Source organism: Adelges cooleyi, unplaced genomic scaffold, assembly GCF_023614345.1.
Source record: "Adelges cooleyi isolate 19-005CV unplaced genomic scaffold, UGA_ACOO_1.1 ACOO_flye_CR_arks_rails_tigmint_CR_PRNA_38, whole genome shotgun sequence".
In the NCBI taxonomy this organism is placed as follows: Eukaryota; Metazoa; Arthropoda; class Insecta; order Hemiptera; family Adelgidae; genus Adelges; species Adelges cooleyi.
This window is the reverse complement of record NW_026096056.1, coordinates 1,187,956-1,209,911: the sequence shown is the minus strand read 5'-3', so window position 1 is coordinate 1,209,911 and position 21,956 is coordinate 1,187,956. Positions and strand designations below refer to the sequence as shown.

At 33.0% G+C, this 21,956-nt stretch overlaps 2 protein-coding genes across 3 annotated transcripts; both read left to right on the top strand.

The window, feature by feature from the left end:
* The first annotated feature begins 201 nt into the window (after positions 1-201).
* Positions 202-4,514, top strand: LOC126841223 (probable cytochrome P450 6a14). The gene is made up of 4 exons (XM_050577556.1): positions 202-1,240; positions 1,765-1,989; positions 3,653-3,904; positions 4,070-4,514. Exons 1-4 carry the CDS (start codon positions 337-339, stop codon positions 4,237-4,239), a joined length of 1,551 nt encoding a protein of 516 aa, XP_050433513.1. The 5' UTR covers positions 202-336; the 3' UTR covers positions 4,240-4,514.
* A 13,032-nt stretch (positions 4,515-17,546) lies between these two features.
* On the top strand, positions 17,547-20,562 carry LOC126841224 (trypsin-1-like). 2 transcript variants are annotated; one of them, XM_050577558.1, is made up of 7 exons: positions 17,547-17,686; positions 18,269-18,416; positions 18,962-19,136; positions 19,214-19,428; positions 19,496-19,689; positions 20,135-20,189; positions 20,291-20,562. In XM_050577558.1, the coding sequence occupies exons 1-7, from the start codon at positions 17,603-17,605 to the stop codon at positions 20,413-20,415; spliced, it is 996 nt and encodes a 331-aa protein (XP_050433515.1). In that variant the 5' UTR covers positions 17,547-17,602; the 3' UTR covers positions 20,416-20,562. The 2 variants fall into 2 exon arrangements, with proteins under 2 accessions (XP_050433515.1, XP_050433514.1); XM_050577557.1 differs by having other exon boundaries at positions 17,547-17,698.
* Positions 20,563-21,956: the final 1,394 nt, after the last annotated feature.

Sequence of the window (21,956 nt, the reverse complement as noted above, 5' to 3'; positions counted from 1 at the left end):
TATACATAAATGTACGAATTAAATATCAGCTACTGAGAAAACAGGTGAAGGTCAGTAGTAGACCTTAGAGAATATAGGACGCGTGAACAACACGTCCTATATTCCGCATATCAAACAATTATTGTATCCATTCTAACTTCGTTTATTCAACCGTTTGGATCAACACGTTTAATTGTTAATTAACACAGCTACGAATGTTTAATATTATTTAAATTGATAACAAAGTCAGCCTACGTCAAACATTATCTGTTCGAATAGTGATTTCACCTATCTAAGCAACACGGCAAACAGCCATGAGGCTTTAGTTGTGTTTCCATTGCACTGTACAGTGCAATCATGTTGTTATCCGTAGCCGGTGCATGGCCTTTTACCGGCACCTGGTTTTTGTACACGGGCGCGTTGTCCGTAGCCGTAGGATTTCTATTGTATTACTTCAGCATCTCCACTTACGGATACTGGCGCAAAAGAAACGTGCCCCACGACCGGCCAGTGCCGCTGTTGGGAAATTTTAGCCGCATGTTGATTGGACTGGAACACCAGACGGAGTTTTTCGGCAGGCTGTACAAACAGAGTGCCGGACACAAATACTGGGGATTTTACCAGATGAGAACGCCAACGTTGATGCTTCGCGACCCGGATCTCATCGCCAAGGTGCTGGTCAAGGACTTCTGGCACTTCTCCGATCACGGGTTCCCCGTGGACATAGACGCCACTCCTATAACCAACCACATGTTCACGATGAAAGGTCAGAAATGGAAAATCATCAGGGCCAAAATAAGCCCGGTGTTCACGTCGTCGAAACTGAAGAACATGCGAGAACAGATAAAAGACTGTGGCGACCAACTGATGAACAACCTGCAGTTGAAACTAGCCCAGTCGGACGTGCTGGAGGTGCGTGGCGTCATTGGCGATTATTCGATGGACGTGATCGGCACTTGCGCCTTCGGACTGCAGTTGAACACCATAGTCGATGATAATTCCTTATTCCGCAAGGCGGGAAGAGCTGTGTTCGCGCCGTCAATTAGACTTCAGCTGAAAGACATGTGCGAGTTCATCTCGCCAGGGTTGAGGAAAATGTTGAAAATAAACGATTTCCCAAAGTTTGCGACGGATTTTTTTGAAAAATCGTTTTTCCAGACAATGGAATACAGACAAAAGAACCACATCACAAGAAATGACTTTGTGCAATGTCTGCTACAGGCCAGAACAGACTTGGTCATCAACAAATCGGAGCCGTCCGGTAACTGATACATTCCAATAAATTTACAATTCAAATGATGTACGATATTAACATTTAATAATATATAATTTATTAAACTACATGCCGAAAAACACTATTTTGGTCGTCGGACAAAAAATGTTAATATTCTTTGAGATCAACATCATGTGATTGCGTTCTAACTTTGTCATGTTATAGATATTAATATGTGAAGGACACAGGGGAAAAACGGTAGTAGTCACATTATGAAATTTCTTTTTTCAATTTATGCCATTAATTTGTTTTATTTATGTCAATACATTTTTTATTAGAATAGCATTTAATGTGATTTTTTTTTGTTCTTGTGTAAGAGGGAGAGGAATTCACAAACATTATTTTTACTATACTCTAAAATGTTCATAATGTGACTACTACCGTTTTTCCCCTGTGCCCTTCATAATATAATACAAATTTGATTTTAAGTTGTATTTATCGTATTAGTTTAACATTATTTTTCAATCGAGAACCTATTGTATTGATATTGTTGTTATATTATTATTTCACAGTGAGCTATAAAGAAATGGATATAATAGCCAATGCTTTCTTAATGTTTGTGGCCGGTTTCGAGACGGTATCTACGACTGTGAGCTTCTGTTTATATGAATTAGCCTTAAAAAAACACATTCAAGACCGTGTCCGTGAAGAAATCCTAACCGCAAAGTCAAACCATGACGATGAACTTAATAGTGGTTTCTTAGCAGAACTTCCATATCTCGAAATGGTTTTGGCAGGTTAGTAGCATTAATCTATATCTAGGTATATGAAGTCAGTGTATTTGAGGGGCGATATTTCAAAACATACTAATTCTATTTTTTGTGAGTATATTTCTTTATTCATTCATAGCTAACTATTTCCTGAAAAAGTAAATAATTCATACTTTGTTTTTTCCATGTGTCTGTAATTTGTTACAATATGTTTTGTGTGATCTCCATAAAAAATAAAACCTTATTTTTTTATTCATTAAAAAAAAAATATCGTAATCATACAAATATAAAATAAATTGAAAACAACAGAATAATTAAACACATTTTGATCATTTAAATAATAATACTAAATTAATTAAAATTAAATTATTTCGTATGCTGTTTTTGTAGAAGTAACTGTAAAACATTAATAACGCCAGCAAACAATACCTAATCTTTGATCTCACTTTATCAACATTTTTCAACTTGCGGTCGTTGCTTATCTTACAATTTATAAATCAATTATTTCATTTGAATAGAGTAGAAATAAAAACAAATATACATTTGACAAGTAGGCCTTTACAAATGTTACAATAATATAGTATTATTATATCACAAATATTCATTTACAGTCTTTGCTTTTATAAATGTTGTATAAACTGTTTGATTTTGATAAATTATTAAAATAAAACAAAATATAAAGTATGAAAGTATAGCAATGTTTTAAACTCAATTTAACACGGGAAATAGTACGTTTTGAAATGTCACCCCTCAATTGCAAATTTCGTAATAGTACAAAGTACAGTGTTGTCAATTTGTATAAAGAAATTTGCTCATTCAAGTTAATATGCTTAGACATTTAAGTTACTGTATAAAAGTTTTTCTTCTCTATTTCTTATAGAAGTAATAATTCCAGTTGTGATTCACTCTTTTAGATTTAATAATTTGTTTGGCTTGTCTTTGTTTATAGAATCAGGAGAATAGTTAATAAAATTATTTTATTTTGGAAATATATATTTTTCACTCCTGAAAATGTCTACCATTTATCGTATCACTTAAGTTTAGTTACTAATAAATAATTAAGGAGTTATTCTTATTTTTGACTTATTAAATTATTAGTACAACAAATTAAGCTGTTTGCTGTTTTGTCATGATAATAATAGCTATAATATAGTTTAAACTTAAAAGAATAAATTAATTTATTAATAATACAATTTAGGTACAGTATATCATTCACTTTCGTCTATCAGCAATACAAATTCTTTATCATCAATACAAATGCAATACATATTAAGTCTATTGATAAGGATTTTAAATATTCGAATATTTTTTTTGCGACGCAGGTGCTCGTGCATGATATCGGTGATAAAATCGCTTATCATTTTTCGGCCAACTGCCCTGTGCCCGTTATATTCACAACGATCAAATTATAACTGAAAAATAAATTCAATGTATTTTAACAGGTCACATTTCCTATGAATTGTTCAAGGTCAGATATTATGAAAACACTAAAATATAAGCCAGAAACTTGATATGTTTACTAGCCACCTTAGATACTAGCTCGTTCATATACTATTTCATTATCTATAATTCCACCACTACTCTAAATTTATTCGAGACATGAAAATGCCATTTCGTGGTTGCAGACTCAGCTGAAAAACTTTTTTCTTTCTACACTACATTTTTTGAATGCGTTTTTTTTTTTTTGTAGAAACTCTACGCATGTATCCACCATTGACGTTACTCATCAGAGAGGCTTCAAAGTCCTACCAAGTTCCCGGAGAAGATTTGGTAATAGAAAAGGGAACTAAAATCGCCATACCTGCATACAGCCTGCACATGGATCCAATGTATTACACGGATCCTGTTACCTTCAATCCGGAACGCTTTACCCCCGAAGAAAAAGCCAAAAGACCCAGTGGTGTTTACATGCCTTTTGGAGAAGGACCTCGTCTGTGTTTAGGTAAATAAAGCTCTTCGGTTATCGTTGGACGGCGCAAGTAGAAAATATAATTCAAATCATTTGACGGTAAAATATTTGTTTTGCCGTTCTGTGTAAACTTTGTTGTAACTGATTCCTATGTTTAACTGAACTTACTGATAACACAATTTTCAATATATTTTATAGGTAAACGTTTTGCCGAAATGGAGATGAAATTAGCACTCTCGGAAATATTATCGAAATACGAAGTAGAACCATGTGAAAAAACTGATGCTCCAATGAAATTTAAAAAACTAACTTTGACTACTGTACCAGAAAATGGAATATGGTTGAAATTTAAGAGCCTTGATTCCTAATTATACATCATTAAGAAACTGTAAACAAATTATTGTTTCATAATATTTTGAACGACTACTAACAAAGTGTACACCGTTTTGTCTATTGCTATTATTTTATTTTTCATTGTCTTATCTACTTTAAAAAGTTAATATTTTCTGTCCTTTTGTGACATTTGGACGAGTTGTGCTAATATGAGTCTAGAAGCAAGCGCCAACCTGAATATACTATATCCATGTAATATTTAAACAACAACTACAATGTAGGGACAATAATTCTCATGGCCTCTTAAAAAGAGTACATCTAATAGTTTGGAAAAATCTAAGTACATATTAGGACTTGTAGATGACAATAACATGATTTATGGAATATTGAGCAGTGAAGGGCAAGCAGATTTTGAGATGGTTGTGTTTTTACGCGACCGGTTTATTATTGTATAATATTATGGCATTTAAAATTGTCTTTTTCTTTTGATCATAAGAAGTATTACGATCATAACGGTTTTCGATTAAAGTTAAAAGTTCAAAGATAAGTTAGGGGAAGAGAAAAAAATTAGTGATTTATAAAATACAATGTGAAAAATGTGATAAATGTTATGTAGGAGAGACAAAATGAAATATCATCACAGATTAGATAAAATCTGTGATATCATAGAGGTTAGGTTCAAAGAACATAAAATATCAAGAAGTGCACAAATTTTTTGTAAAAATCTCTAAAAACTATAAATAATTTCCAAGCAAATCATATTAAAGAGGCAATAAAATTGTTATAAATATTAAGAATAATTTTTAAGCTGGGACTTTATATCTTACACATTTTACTAAAGTTCGGGTTTGTTTTAAATATTTAAATATTAATATATTATGTATTACGTATACAAACTTAAAAAAAATGATTCAAACATTTTATTTATATATATATATATATATATATTGTAGCGTTAAAATACACTGTTACACCTAATACAGGGGGGGAGAGGGCTTACTGTTGTCTGTTAAACTATATAAGTTAGTTAGTGCCTGTGTGGCGGTCTACCGATGAGGTGTAGAGTGTGTACCGTAATATAGTATTGTTCGTGTGTGTAACTTTAAACTAGCCTTTTTATTCTATTAGTGTCGCAAATCGGTAACCCTTAAATCTTTTCCTAACACTACTATCAAACATAATGACTAATCAGATATTCCCGATATAATATCCGTATATCATAGACCTATAAAAAATATAACATTATTAACATATAATATTTAAGTACGTTGTCGAATTATTTTCAAATTTAGCATTAAAAAATACATTTTTGAGTGTTTTTTATTTAAGTTATGTTCAAATTAGTTTTTACTGTTGAAATTTATAAAAAAAAAACTAAAAAGTCTGATTAGGTTAGGTCTTATCTTGTCCTTGGACTCGTTCTCGCTGATTCTCAGCTCTGTGTTTTGCCTAGCTATCGTAAATCGCAAGGAGATTAAAGATCAGTAATAATCAATATTCAGGAGCCAGCAGGCTAATACACGTTCCATGTTTTATAATTTAAGCAATTGGGTTTTATGTAGACTATGACTTTTTTTTTGCTATCCAATTATATTACTCCGTTATAATACGTGGTATCGGCCGCATGACATATACAAATAACAATCCTGCATTTTATACAAATATTATATATTATGTTGGCATCACTCGGGTGGCTGTTTGTCAAGTCGCTCCGTGTCGATTTTTGGTGGCTCCGTGGCGTGCTTCCTGAAAAACTGCTCTCATCAGCTCTTTTGCGCATATTAATTTTTCCATCACATAATAAATTATGTAAATCCGTAAGATATTTTATCAACAAAATAATATATTGTTCTATAATATACCATTGTATTGTTAAAGAAGTGTTTTACTTTTTTAACATAATTTTGTATACATATATTACAAAATATATTAAAATTAGTTGTTATACATAGATATAAATACAAACAAAGTAGATTACTATAAAATTACACGAGAACATTATAATTATTTTTTATTTTTTATGTGAATAAATTGTGAAAAACTTTTTTAAATATATTTTTTTTAATTTAAAAAATAATATTTTATTATATTGATATGAATGAGTTTTATTTCAACTATTTGTGCAACTCAGTTAAAAATTGGTTTTACATCATACATTACAGACTAAATCAATACATCAATAAATAATACATCATTTCATTGATAGATTCTAATTATTTTTCTAGTACTTCTTAATGATTAAATCCTTATATAATTTAACTTGCTTTTATCGAACCGATACAACTAGTAATAAGTTTTTTGAAGAATCTTAACTCAAAAACAATTCTTATTTAATATTATCAAATTTAGAGTCTCGTTTTACAGTGTAAGTCTATTTAATCATTTTTTTATATCCCGTTACACAATTATCACATTCCTTAAGACTCCATTCAAAAGTCTTGGAATAATTAATTGGAATATATTTTTAAAAGTATAAAAAAATGTTCTGATATACCTTATATAACCTCAGTCTTAACATTTGTATTGTTAGCAATTCAAAAAGCGTGACGGTAATTTAATTTGAATTAATTTAAAACTATTATTTCAGATTCAAGATAGAAATCAAGTTTATCAGTCATAATGGAAAAATATATGGACTCCCATACTACTGGGTAAGTTCAATTTTTCATCGCAATTTTAATAACGAGCTGATTCTCCTCATTTTAAATTGTTTAAAAATCAAATTTTTACTAATAATTGTGTGTAAAAAAGATAAGTTTGTTGCTTTTAGATAAGAAGTATTTGATTTATTTCCAATTACGTAATGTCTTTTTTAGTTTTGTTGAATCAAACTACGATACGACAAGCATTAAAGTTGAAAAAACTGAAGTCGACAACATTTCAGATTCCACAAATTTAGTTCCAGAGCTGCTATCTATTGAGTAAGTCTATTTGTTAACTGTTTAAATAACCATCATTATTAATATAACGAGTTTCTCCTTTAACTTAAATTTCAAAAGTATATTTTAGGAGCCACCTAAATATTACCTCATTACTACTCTACAAATGTGATTTTTTAATTTTAGCAAATTAAACACCATGTCTGTAAATAAATGGGAGGTCGACGAAATCGATAATGATTGTTATTTCAAATCTACGATACAAATTGAAGAAAATCAAGATATAGCACTTATCAAGGACAAATATGTGAATACTCTTTCTACTGCGTAAGTGCAATTTTACTTTCATCAGTTTGATAATCACAAAACAAAAAACTGACACTACATTATATGAGTAAAAATGCAAAGTATGATCGAAAATTTGGACCAAACTCTGGCGAATATTTTGAAAATTACACAGCATGTCTGTTACAATAAAAAAAATATGTTCTCAATTTTTTAGATTATTTATGATTATATTTGCCATAATCTTAAAAAGTATTTTGAGTTTTTATCTTAACACTCTTTTTTATTGTTTGTTTGTTTATAGTATCTTCAGCCATTAAAAAAAAAAAAATTAATAACCAGTTTCTCATGTTAAATAAACTCGGCTTTCTGAAAAAAAACTTATTTTTCTTTTCACTTAACAGAAAACTATTAAAAAAAGTTTATGATCTAAAGAAATATTTCTATTTTTACCCAAAGTATGAGAATTTATATATTTTTTTCAAAAATATTAAAATTATTTTAGCTAAATTTATATTACATAAGAAATTAATTTTTAATGATTTTTTTTAATAAAAAAAGAGGTGATTAGACAAATTCTCAAACCACTCTTTACGGTCATAGCCAAAATAATTGAAAAACCCTGTTTTTTCAACATATCAGCCATACTGAGTAATTTTTTAATTCAATATTAATCGATATATTTGCAAACAATTGAATTAACTAACTTTGGGGCTCTATTTTTTTTTATATATGTCTTGGACTAATAGTATCTGATAAAGTATTATTTTTTCAAAATTTTAATTAGTTTCATAATTAGGTCTTTTAAAGTGCATTGGTATTAAAAGAAGTAGTTGGTTATTTAGATTAGAAAAATCGAGTTGTTTTTATAAATACACCTTAATGAAGAAAGTCCTAATATAAATTATTGTCTTTGTCATAAATGTTAAGAATATTTTTATATAATTTGTTCTACTTGTTTCATTAAGTTTTGAAGTGAATGAACTGTTGAAATGTCCATCATCATTGATGAGGAAACGGTTTTTTGACGTTTGTCTGTAATCCAATCTGGAAAAAAAACATACCTACATAGTTTTGTTAATATTAAAAATGTTTAAGCGCAACCAAATAACATGTTTAATAGTTTAATAGTGTTAATAATAATTGGTCATGAATAAGAAAATGAATACCTACAAAATCTTATCATCATCTATATCATCTGGTCACCATAGTTTTAATGCCTCTGAATTTGTTCGGTGTTTATCTAACCCTCCGCTTTTGAGCTTTTAAAAATTAGTTCTAAGTCAATAAAAAGTAAAAACCCTTATCAAATACTTTTTTATATACCTACACGGATCTTTCATTCCGATACTCAAGAAAATACACACAAATTAAACAACGTTTAGGCAATAACTTAATTTTTTTTTATATTTAAAATATATTTGTAATATAATTTGAATACATGAAAGCAAGTTATTTGAATCATTAAATTGTAGTTACCCTGTATATAAATAATATTCCAAGAGTATTTGCGAAAAAATCTTGAGTATATTTTATTGAATATGTATTTTTTAATTTAAAATGTTTATCTTTATTTTTTACTTGAACTTTTTAAATTTGTTTTTCGATAACATAATATTTAACTTTTTTAACGCAACTACAAAAAAAAATGTAATATTAAAACCCAATTTTTTTACATAAAAAACACAAAAATCCGTTTCCCACACAACCTAGTAAAGTTTCCAAAGAAATTTTATACATTTACAGATTTGAAATCGTACCGTACTAAGTAGACGAAATTTTGTCTGGCTTTTGGGTCTAAAACGCCAAAAAAAAAAAACCGACCGGAGCAATACCCTAAATATTACAATACTCTTAATGTATTACAATAATATATATGACAAATCTAAGTCATAAGCATAGTACAAAAACCGTAATTGCAAAAAGAATAAAATATATTTCATATTTTACAAAAAATCCATATTGTTGGTGAACAAAAAATGTTTGGCCGGGGGATTATGGACGGCAGCAAACGCCTAAATCGTATGTATCACAAGGCCAATGCCATGTGGCTAGTTCGGTGTTCACTGCCATCGCGCCCCCTGGCCAATACTGAATGCAAACTCCTATATATACCTTGCCAATATCGAGAAACGAACACGCGGTAGTAGTTGTCATAATTTTGCCATAATTTTGCGTTTCTTTAATAAACCGTAAAACTTGGCTTGAAAAGAAAACGCAATTAGATTGAAACCGTTAAAATGCTACACTTGCCGCAATAAAACGCGATTGACCATCGCCGCTTTTATGTGATAAATTTAAAAAACTGTAGTGGTCTCAAACGAGGTCAGAGGAAAACCCCAAGCGACGAATTATCAAGAGGCTCCGAAACAGCAGTATTTTTCCATTGCTGTACGCAATTCTATAAACAGTAAAAGCAGATTGTGTGGCGTCCTCTGGTTGAAAATATATGTATTACTAAAGCACACGAGACACTGAAATGCGGCGCCGTAAGTAACGAAATCGGTAAACATGAAAATGGCCAAAACTAAACTGTTTTTACACACAACGTCCGACCGTTAATTTAGCAAATACAAATAAATTTGGAAAACTTGTACATTTCATAACCAATGCACTAAGGCTTAGAATACTTTTTAAATCAACTGCCTGTCTCCTGTGTTAGTTTCTTTCATTTAATCATCTTATATTTAAATTACTTTTACTTATAATAATAGTAATTTTAATGTCCAACACAAAAAATGGTAAGACTATTGTAGCGTTAAAATACACCGTTACGCATAATAGAGGGGGGAGAGGGCTTACTGTTGTCTGTTAAACTATATAAGTTATTTAGTGCCTGTCGTACCGATGAGGTGTAGAGTGTGTACCGTAATGTAGTATTGTTCGTGTGTGTAACTTTAACTAGCCTTTTTATTCTATTAGTGTCGTAAAACGGTAACCCTTAAATGTTTTCCTGACATTTCAGAAGTGGGATTACTTAGCGTCTACCGTGTCGTGAGTTTTGCCGAGTGTTGTAGTTTGTCGTCGAGGTAATATTTGCGTAGCGGATAGCGTGGTTTGATTTCGACAAAACAGTGAAAGAGATCAATGGCCGGGATAGTCCCCAAGAAGCGGAGGATTGGCTAGGGACCGTAGAGGGTATGGCGAATTTGAACGAATGGCCGGAAGCGTTCAAGATACAGTTTGTACGAAATAATGTAGTAGGAGCGGCTCGAAATTGGCTATTAATGGGAAAGTTTGTCAAATGGACAGAACTGATGAGTGACTTCAAGGCAACATTTATTCGCACGATTAGTAAGCCAGATCAGTGGGAGGCGATGAAGCGCCGTGTACAAGGCCGGACGGAACCGGTGGTAGATTACTTCCATGATAACCGTCGATTGTGCGGAGAATTAGGCTTCGAGTTCGTCGACACTAGAGACCAAGTTATTCAAGGGTTGTATTCGAAAGAGTTATCGGTGTATTTGTTAGGTCGCAACCACGTTGACAAAAATGAACTATTGAGTGACATTTTCGAGTATGAACGGTTAGTAGGCAACCGTCGACAGCGTGGCTTATCGGCCGCCCGTGAAGAACGCCCACGTTTTACCCGTCCAGTTAAGAACACGGAAGAACCGCCGCAGAGAACGGTGATGGATGGCACAACTGGGCTTACAGGGCAAGCAAGAAGAAGTTCCCATATATCAAATGAACAGAGACGGGAAGGCCGGCGGAGGACAGGAAAGGAGCGCAGGGTTATCACGCCGATATTGACCGTCCAAACATCAGTAAGGCTTATGTCAAGGAGTGGTGACAACGGACGCAGTTCAACAGTCTAGTGGATACTGGGTGTTCCGGTTGTTTGGTCCGGGCGAGTGCTGCGATTCGCTGTGGATTGTCGATGACACCATCTGTTCGGCCGTTGTATGTTGTGGGAGACATGGAGCAGCCTGGTGCCGCCGCAGTTGGGGTAGGAACGGGTTCGATTGCGATTAATGGCGTTGTTGGTCGACCTTACTTGTAGTACCAGATAAGTATATTCCAAATGATGTCCTTGTTGGCCGAACTTGGCTTGATCTGCCCCAGGTAAATTATTTTAAAAGGGAAAATGAATTTGTTTTAGAGCCACTGACCAACGACACAAGGGACTTGGAACAAATGCCGAACGAGGACAAGGATGACAGTTCATCTGTGCGCGCTTGTCTGGTGGACACTTGGCCTACACACCAGTTTACTGTTGAGGGGACCTCCGGTGATCGAGAACAGTGTACCCGAGCAGTTGACCCAGACGTACGCGTGCTACAGAGGAAGCCGTTGAGTGAGCAAGACATTGTTATTGGAGATAATGTCACCGAGGCAAAACGACAGGAGCTACTTGGACTGTTAAATGAATACCGAGGTACATTTGCTAAGAGTTTGGTCGAACTAGGTTGCACTAATGTTGCAAGAATGGACATACACGAGGTAGAACACAGCGAGTCTGTGGTTTGTCGTCCGTACAAAGTTTCACCAAGTGAGCAACAGGAAATAATGACAATTTTGGAATAGTGAGTGACTCAAACTCGCCTTATGCTAGTCCAGTACTATTAGTTGGAAAACAAGATGGGTCAAAGCGACTGTGTATTGACTACGGGCGCCTTAACAAGCAAACGAAAGGGGAACCATACTCCATGGCGGATATTGATACTCAATTAAGTGCACTGTCGGAGGGAGAAGTATTCGCAACGTTGGACCTGGCTAATGGGTATCTACAGATACCATTAACGGAAGCGGCTAAAGATAAGACAGCATTCATAACACCAGATACAACAGCGAGGTTTGAACGAATGCCATTTGGACTGAAGAATGCGCCAGCCGAATTTAAAAGACTCATGGACAAAGTGTTGAAGGATGTACTGTCGACGGGTGCAGTCCATTGTTATCTGGATGATATAATACTGTCATGCAAGGACTGGGAACATCTCATGGGCATCCTACGTGACGTCTTACAAGCGCTCCAACGGGCCAACTTAACTCTCAAACCATCCAAGTGTGTGTTCGGAGCTACTGAATTACGGTATTTGGGATTCAGAATTTCAAAGGTATGTATCATTCCTCAAAACTAGAACTACTTGCCATTATATGGAGTTTGGAAAGATTACGACCGTTTCTAATCGGACTGAGTTTTACGATAGTCACAGACTGTCAGGCACTAGTGTACTTGAACATACACCGTACTACCAAGCCACAGATTGCTCGATGGTTCGATGTGGTACAAGAGTATGACATGGATGTCAAGTACAGACCAAGTGAAAGAATGGCTCATGTCGACGCGCTGAGTAGAGCCCCGTCTAACGAAGCGGTGACGGACGTCGAGGAAATAATCAACCAACGCTACGATGTCTACACGTTTTTGACGCTTGAAGAACGCGTAAGGCTTATGCAGTGGGGAGACTGTGACATCAAGGGACTCATTCATATACTACAAGAGACAGGAGAAAACCAATCTAAATACAAGAGGAGTGTGGTCCACAATTTCGTACTTAGGAATGAGCTGTTATACCGAGTCAATGATGGAAGGGAGCTGCTGGTGATACTGCGGTCGATGAGGAAGGGAATTGCCATTGCTGCCCATGAACAAAGTGGTCACTTTGCATTGGAGCGGACTATAGCAAAAATAACCGAGGACTATTGGTTTCCGCGCATGCGACGTTACGTGAGACAGCACATAAATATGTGTATCGATTGTCTGATGACTAAGAAACAATCTGGCAAGAAGCAGGGGGTATTACACCCAATACCACCTGGTACACGACCATTTGACACAATCCATATGGACCATTTGGGACCATTTGAGACGAGTACTAAGGGAAATCGATATTTACTGGTTATCATTGATAATCTGACCAAATATGTCTTATTATACCCAACCTGGAGTACAGATACCCATACTATTATTCGCATAATGGCGGACTTTGTCAAACAACGTGGATATCCTAGGCGGATTATAAGTGACAGAGGAAGTTGTTTCGCGTCAACTGCATTCCAGCAGTTCTGTGCTGATCAGGGAATACACCATGTACTGAATTCGACTAACCATGCCAGGGCAAACGGACAAGTCGAACGAGTTAATTGAACACTAATACCAATGTTAGCTATACACGCGACCGACCAGTTACATTGGGACACAGATATCAAGGACATCGAGATGGAGCTTAACACAGCAGTTAATAAGACTACATCAAAAACTCCATTTGAACTTCTGCACGGATATCAACCGAAATTATAATCGACGCAACTGCGCAGCTTAAGTAGAACTCAATCGGAATGGTCTGACCCAGCGGTTCTTCAGGACGAAGCACGGAAAGCCATTGAGTTGGCTCAAGTACGCATGAAAACAGACCATGATCGCCAGACACACTTGCGGGCCCATATTCGAGGTGGGTGAAGTCGTGGTAATGCCGCGGGTCCCGACCCCGGGGCAGTCATCTAAGCTACAACCCAAATACCGTGGGCCATTGCAAATTATCGAGAAATTACCAGGAGACACGTACATAGTGATGGGCACAACTGAACGAGGTGGTAGGGTCCATGCCACAACTGCTCATGTATCAAATCTAAAGTCCTGGAAAATCGTAAATGATTCAAGTGAACTGGAGAGCCTACCAGAAGACCAAGATGAACCGAACGAAACCAAAGAGGAGTTATCACTACAAACGGACTCCGCAGGGCCTGAACCGGACAATGAAGGTATCCATACGACTGTGCGTCGAGGAAACAGACGACGACGTCCACCTACTTACTTACGGGACTATATATAAGAAAATCCACTACTAAATATTCTATATTAATATTTTTATATTGATGTTATTAATTATTATACTGTTATTATTATCATTCTTATTAGTAACCACCGTTGAATTATTAATTATTGTTCAACTTAATTCGTTCATGTACGAGGACGTCCCTACGTCAGAATGGACGAATGTAGCGTTAAAATACACTGTTACACCTAATACAGGGGGGGAGAGGGCTTCCTGTTGTCTGTTAAACTATATAAGTTAGTTAGTGCCTGTGTGGCGGTCTACCGATGAGGTGTAGATTGTGTACCGTAATATAGTATTGTTCGTGTGTGTAATTTAAACTAGCCTTTTTATTCTATTAGTGTCGTAAATCGGTAACCCTTAAATCTTTTCCTAACAATATATATATATATATATATACAGGGTAATTCTTTTATCAGGAACCAGTCAATATAATTTAATTTTCCATACTGTTATTATACAATGTGATTTCAAATTAGTTGTTTCGATAGCAACTTTTGATTTTCAAACGTGATGATAAGTTTTTTGTTTTTAAATTATGGTTCAAAACTAAAAAATAAAATATTATTTATGACTATTTAGTAATAATTTTAACTTTTAATAATTACGATTTACAAGTACTTACAACTTGTTTTTATTTGCAAGTCGATTTAATTACATTTTAGATTAAACTGTAGTCAAAATGTAATTTGACACCACTGACATCAATTTCACGATAACTTTTATTTGAAAACTGTTTCAACTTATTACTTAATGTTAAATTATAAAACGGGTACTCAATCAATTTGTTTGTTGTGTTTTGTTTTAGATAACTACTCAAAATTGTGTACAGTTCAAATCAAACTGCACAACATGGAATTTCAAAAAAAATATTTAGTATTTACAGTCAACTTATGGCAATGATCTGTGCATCTAATACTAATATTATGAATTAATGTGTTTATGTTTTATTATTTAAAAGACATCTAAAGAGAACCCATACACTATAGTAAATCATTTAATTTATTTCACTCTTGCGGTATGATTACCGTTCCATGGTTTTACTTTAATATGACTTCAAGATTGAAAATATTACCAAAAAATAGTACGGCGACCTACTTTGAAATCATTTTATTGAAATATAAAACAATGTAAAAACAATAATGCACGCGACAATACCCTCCTCGTAACAGAACGGTCGCTTACGGGAGAGTGTCCCCGACAAAGTAATTTGGGCGGCCTTAAATAATAAACATTATTGACATTTTTACTGTGTAGACAATTTTGTGTAGTTTTGTTTTGATTGTTTGGCCTACATTTAATTGCTTATTTGCTAAAATACATTGGTCTTCAAGAACTATACTACACTACGTTGGTTGTAAAGAAATATTGTAATTTAATATTATTTATTAATTACATAAGAATAAAAAATAATAATTTATTTAAAAACAAAATGTCTAACTGGAAATTTGGAATAAAACAAATAAAGATAATTCGGATACGACTCAATTTAGAGATCTTGAGCTTCTGTACTTGTGGATCTAACCAGCCATACTTAATCCAACGATTATTAAATCTAGATAAGCACAGCTACCTATAATAACAGTCTTTCTTGGGCAAAAGGATTAAAAATACCTATTCGATGTATACACATTATGACTGGAATTTCCAATAACATCTATAGTGATTCCAATTCGAGCGGTATAGTAATAATAAGATGAATTTTATTCAGCACAAATCTTAAATAATCTTATAGGATTTCGCACAATAATAGAAATGAAATTGCCGTTTATTTTTATGAAATCTGCGCAGAATATATAATCAATAATAAAATAATATGAAGTACTTACGTTTAGCAGTTCATTCGATAGTTCAACATAGTTCTGAGCATAAAAAATACAAATTCAAATAGCATGTTAATCAATACTTATTATTCTTTTGTAGGCAAAATAACAAACGGATTTACAGCATCTATTATATAATGGAAAATTACACATCCGCGAATTAGCTGACGTAGCAGTTTTTCTGACAACTGATAATTCATGAAAAAAATCAAATGGTACATAACCTCAAATTATTTATTGTGCCAAGAGCAATTTCACAAAAAAACCCGCCAAGAAGAAATTTCTTTTTTTTTATACAATAAATTTACTTTTATTTAGTTTTTTTTTTTAATTTTATTAATGCTTTGTTTAAAATTGTATACTCGATAAATATTGTGTGCATTCTGTATAATTTAATACAAGGTTTTCTGAAAATTATTACTATTCATATAAAATATTTGTTTTTTCTTTTGTTAATTTATTAATTAGATAGTAGAGTAAACCCATTTCATACTATACAAGCTATAGTTAAAATATATTACAATAAATTAATGAGATATAATTTTTGGAAATTCGATTTGAACAACAACGTTTTTACTTACATTTTCTTCCTATAATTTCACGATAAATTGCATAACCTTCACAATTCAGATGTAAAGAACAAACGACAATACTTAAGCTAAAACAACGCAAATCCCACTAAACCTAATAAAATAATGATTAAGTATTGTTAGTACCATAGATTAGTTGAACATAATAGTAAAAAAGATTAAGGAATCTGTGATAATACCAACTGTTTTAACATCTTAAATGGATTAAACGAAAACCCTACTACAACATTTTTTTACATAGTTATATTTATATGTACATCTTAATGTAAAATATTTATAAAATTGTGCTTTTGTGCTAACTATATTTTTTCAAATAAAAGCTTTTAGAAAATTCGTGTTATTCATTGTTTGTTTAATGTGTGGTAGTATAAAATATTTTAATAATAAATAATAAATGTGAACACTACATTTCTTCAGATCATATACCGCTTTAATATGGGTCTATTATAATATAGGTAAATATGGCTATTGTGTTTTACTATTCCGAATTAGCCAAGCTTGGAATAAGTCTACAGTGAAATATTTCAACTTTTTTTTTATGGAAGGCGTTATCTATAATTAACATGTATCGTTGCAACGGATCATTATTTGGGACAGAATTTTAAAATTAATTATATCACATTTTTTAATTAGTGGAACTTTTAAATTATCACTTTATCTCAAATATACTCCAGTAGTTTGTTCACACAAGTTGCAATTAAATATTATTATATGATGCTAAAAACTTTTAATTAATGTATAACTCATTGTTTAAGTAGGTCAAACTTGCCATTTTAATTCGAATTCAATTTATCCTAAGACCTTAAACCAGTATTTATTGTCATCTAACAATTACATATTTCCATTATGTGACCTAGTATATTCTTTATCGGAATAATAAATATTTCAATTAGTTCTTATTACCATCGACCACCTATAAAAAAATTAATAGTGTTTTGTATACAAGTAGTATAAAGACAGTCGTCTATACGGTATTAAGAGGTTCAGTAATAGAATAATCATTAAGTTGTGAAGCTGTGCTTTTGTAAAAAAAATAACAATGATGTGGAAAATATTATTCTTTATCGTGGTTCCTGTTTCGCTGATCAAGCCATTGCCTCAAAGTCCAATTCATACAAATTTGGTAAACCAAACTGTAAGAAAAATGATTTGCGTATAAGCGTTTAACTGTGATGAAATAAAATGGGCTGTATTTGTACTCATACTCAGTTAAATTTGTTAAAGTCAATTGAATTTTCTTAACCACAATTTCCATTATATTACTAATAAAAATAGTAAAGTGAAGATTTTGTTTATTTTTTCAACATACTCGAAATGCATCATAAAACAAATATTTTTTTGTTTAATAATTTTATTAACTCTTTCATTTATATACATATTTTGTTTTAAAAATAAGTTTAGAACAAAATCATTTAAAAAATATTGAATTATTTTAATAATATCACCTAAAATGCATATGTATGTTAAATGAAGTCGAATTGACTTAAATTTTACTCAAAAGCTGATGTCTAAATCAACAACGACTTTGACTTAAGCCGCTTATTTTTACTTACAAAGTAAGCCGCTTATTGTTAATTATATAATTTGTCATATAAGATAATAACAGACATGGAAAAATACTCATCGTTGGAAGACCGAAACGTTTTCAGCTCCGCATCTAAGTTAATTTACATAATATAATGGTTTGTTCGATATTTCTTTACAGAATACCAATTTATTGAACAAAATAGGAATGATGGGTGACAAAGTGATATTTGAGATCAACAACATCAGGAATAAACTTCTAGCATTAATGTTGGATCGGTCTTCAAAACCGCCAACAATCAGCGATCTACATGCATGTCCAGTTTGCAGTAAGAATTTCATGTCCTAATCGTTATCTATTTATTTTAAACACGACTGAAAACACTGGTTGCCTTTAATATCAACTGAAATATCAAGAAAGCATTTGGAAGATGTTTTTCTTGTTGCTTTTTCATTTTGTAGGAAGAATAAAAAACTGTGTTATAATTGTATTAACCTATCTATAACTTAATTGGATAAATACTATGTTAATTATCATTTATACAGTGTATACCATTAGTTGCATTAAAGAAATACTAAACCCTATGTGTGTAGAAATTGTAAATATGCATTTAAGGCAAGCGGTTTTTTTTTTTTTTAAGAAATTCGCGTCTTCATAAATTAGTTAATTCTCAAACCATTGATTTAAAAATTACAATAATACTAAAACCGTTGTAAATATTAAAAAAAAAAAAAAAAAATTGGAAATCTGTTCACAAATTTGGCGATCTCGCGGTTAACCTGGAAAAATATAAGCCGTTTACCTACATACATACAAATATTATAAAGTTTATTATGTGCATGGCGATGCGCCTTAAAGTTGCTTGAATTTCAGAATGCGGAACTGAAGGTAAGAAGGGAAAAATAGTGGGAGGCACACAAGTGCAGTATGCGCATAAATATCCTTGGATGGCTTCCATAGCTGCTATCGGGTATGAAGCCTATGGCCGGCTATGTGGCGCTGCTTTGATCAATGATAGATACGTTGTGACTGCAGCTCATTGTATAAAGTAATAATATGCAGTTTTGAAACGTTTGCTGCTGCAATGTTGTGCGTCACTGACTAAACTGTTTTGGTTGTGTTAAGGCCGATGCTTTTACCCTTAATGGAAGTACGGCTCTACGAACACGACCTGGAAAACAACGTGGACAACGTTTATCGATTCAAAGTGAGGCAATTAATAATGCACGAAAATTACGATATTAGAAAACACGACAGCGATATTGCCCTACTGCGTCTCGACATTGACGGAGGTGTACCGATGAGCGAAAACCTTCATCCCGTTTGTATGCCGAAAGAAGGTGCATTTTGTTTTTTTAATAGTCCGGTTTTTCAACTAATATTCACACGTCCACGTGGTGTACTCAGGACTCACCTACGAACACCGACTAGGCGTGGCCACGGGCTGGGGAAAGCTAAAAAAAGGCGGTAAGAAACCTATGGTCTTGCGGGAAGTCACCGTTCCGATATTGGACCATGCCAGTTGTGCAGCGACAAGCAGTATGGTAACCGAAAACATGTTTTGCGCTGGATTACCAGAAGGGGGAAAAGACACGTGTCAAGTAAGTATAGGGTGTCTCAAAAAGAACGCCGGATTTAAATCTGCTATAAATTAAATTTATTTCTCTTAAAAAAAAAAAACATAACAAATATATCATTCTCTTCGGGAGAAGTTTAACAGTGAAAAACAATTTAGGGCATATGACCCCCCCCCCGTACTAGCCCTACAGGCGATTATTCTTTCCATAAAATGTATCCGCTTGAGCAAGAACTTAAGCAAGTAATCCTTCGTGTCCTCAACGAACTTGATGGGGCAATGTGTGATCGAGTGATCACACATCCGGCGTTCTTTTTGAGACACCCTGTTATACCGCACAATTCGTGTAAATTGGTTTTTTTTTTTTAAACTGAAAATACACGAAACTGAGACTAGATAAAGCGAATTTCAATTGAAAACATCATTGGCATTGTCGAAATGTAATAATTAAAAATTTTACAACTATACAGGGCGATAGTGGCGGCCCATTGACCGTCACGAACGGTTCAGTTCATCGCCTGGTCGGTAAGCATGACGTACATTTTTTAATTTTCCAAATACATCATTGAAATGGTTACTTTAAATAATACAGAATGTATACATCGATCGTTATGTGTACCTTTTAGGTGTCACGTCGTGGGGCGATGGATGTGCTGTACCAAAAAAACCCGGGTTATATGTTAAAGTGAACAATTACTTAGATTGGATCAAAGAAAACACATTAGACGCTTGTTGGTGTGACGACATTTAGACGGAAGACAAGTTCGAATGTTAAATTGTGAATTTTACAATAGCCATGCTATCAACGAAAATCGATTGCAACGGTTATGATAAATACATGTGTATTCAAATTATTTGCATAATGTTGCATATTTGTCGAATAAACGGTTTTGCATTACACCTTACGTTTTTTGGTTTAAAACCAATTTTATATAGACTATAATATGGATTCTTACACCTTTGCAGAATATAAGTATGAACTCAAAGCGGGTTGTCACTTGTCAGGTATTTGGTCGCTTAAAAATTAATGGCGTTACCTTGAATCTATTTAATTGAGAATTATTTCCTATTAAATACCGATTGGTCGATAACCGGTTTTGAATATGTACTTTCAAAGTCATTAGAATTTTAAAATTTATACGGGAGGTCGAGTGCGGTTGAGTAATGCGCACGGATAAAAATTGTATGTACTACACTGCACTTTTATTTCCATTCCAACTTGTAAATGTTTCCCTAGAAAATGAGTGTCTTGCGTTTAATTGATCACCCTGTATAATCCCTGTGCTTACAACAATAATAGGCAGCAATTTTTTTGAAAATCTCATTTCGGTAGGTCATTAATTTCAGAGTAAAAAACAAAAAAGAATATGATATAATAACGTAATGTAATATTGCAGCTACCAGCCAACGTCATATCACTCCCACTTTTGTGTTAATGCCGTGGAGAGTGAGTACGTCAGTTAAATGTTACAGTATAGTATTGCCAGTCAATTTAGATGTGCGGTCGGTTTTATGTCACGCACATAAATACATATTAAATTTTCAGCAAGATTATTTTCGCATTTAATGATTGTAAGTTTGTTTTTTATTTTATTTTCTACGTAATTGTTGTAAGCGTCGAGAGAGTCTCCACCAAGAATACAATTTAAGTCTAAAGTATTTAAATTGGCAAGGATAACATGCATACAATATCACTATATAGATATGTTCACAAATCATTTTGCCATATAAATTACCGACAGTTTGATAAAAAAAAAAAAAATTAAAAATTAAATATATTATTATCAACAGAAATAATATTACAATGTAATACGGTTAAAGACAATTATTGGCTTATCCAAATGCTACATAATACAACTTTGCTTTGTACGTGCATAATATTATATTATCATACACTTATGGTGCATACAGCTGCTTGCAATATAAACTTTGATATAACTTTTTTTCAATACAAAAACGTTTCATTGTTGGAAGGGTGTGGCATCCCTACGACCTACAATTACACAGTTGAACCGAAAGCACTCAAACAATTGACTTCGTTCTCATTTTGATGTCCTTACTGTACATGGCCTAATATAGATATTATCTGTTGTTTTTTTTTTACTTTTTTCGACATAATGTATTGCTTAAAATAGTTAATATATGTACTTCATTTTTGTAAAAAATCTGTAATATGAATTTTTTAAGTTAGAAATGTTTCATCACCACTGGCGATAATAATTGGACTTTCATCGAAATTATATTGACCATATTTGACAATTGTATATACTCTTTGACGGTTCAAATCAGTAG

What these genes read in the sequence shown, in the direction of transcription:
- LOC126841223 (XM_050577556.1), top strand. Translation starts at nt 337, where the DNA reads ATGTTGTTATCCGTAGCCGGTGCATGGCCTTTTACCGGCACCTGGTTT. An exon ending in CAACAAATCGGAGCCGTCCG is followed by an intron (nt 1,241 to 1,764) that starts GTAACTGATACA and finishes ATTATTTCACAG; the next exon opens with TGAGCTATAAAGAAATGGAT. An exon ending in TCTCGAAATGGTTTTGGCAG is followed by an intron (nt 1,990 to 3,652) that starts GTTAGTAGCATT and finishes TTTTTTTTGTAG; the next exon opens with AAACTCTACGCATGTATCCA.
- LOC126841224 (XM_050577557.1), top strand. Translation starts at nt 17,603, where the DNA reads ATGATGTGGAAAATATTATTCTTTATCGTGGTTCCTGTTTCGCTGATC. An exon ending in ACTGCAGCTCATTGTATAAA is followed by an intron (nt 19,137 to 19,213) that starts GTAATAATATGC and finishes GGTTGTGTTAAG; the next exon opens with GCCGATGCTTTTACCCTTAA. An exon ending in TTCAGTTCATCGCCTGGTCG is followed by an intron (nt 20,190 to 20,290) that starts GTAAGCATGACG and finishes TGTACCTTTTAG; the next exon opens with GTGTCACGTCGTGGGGCGAT.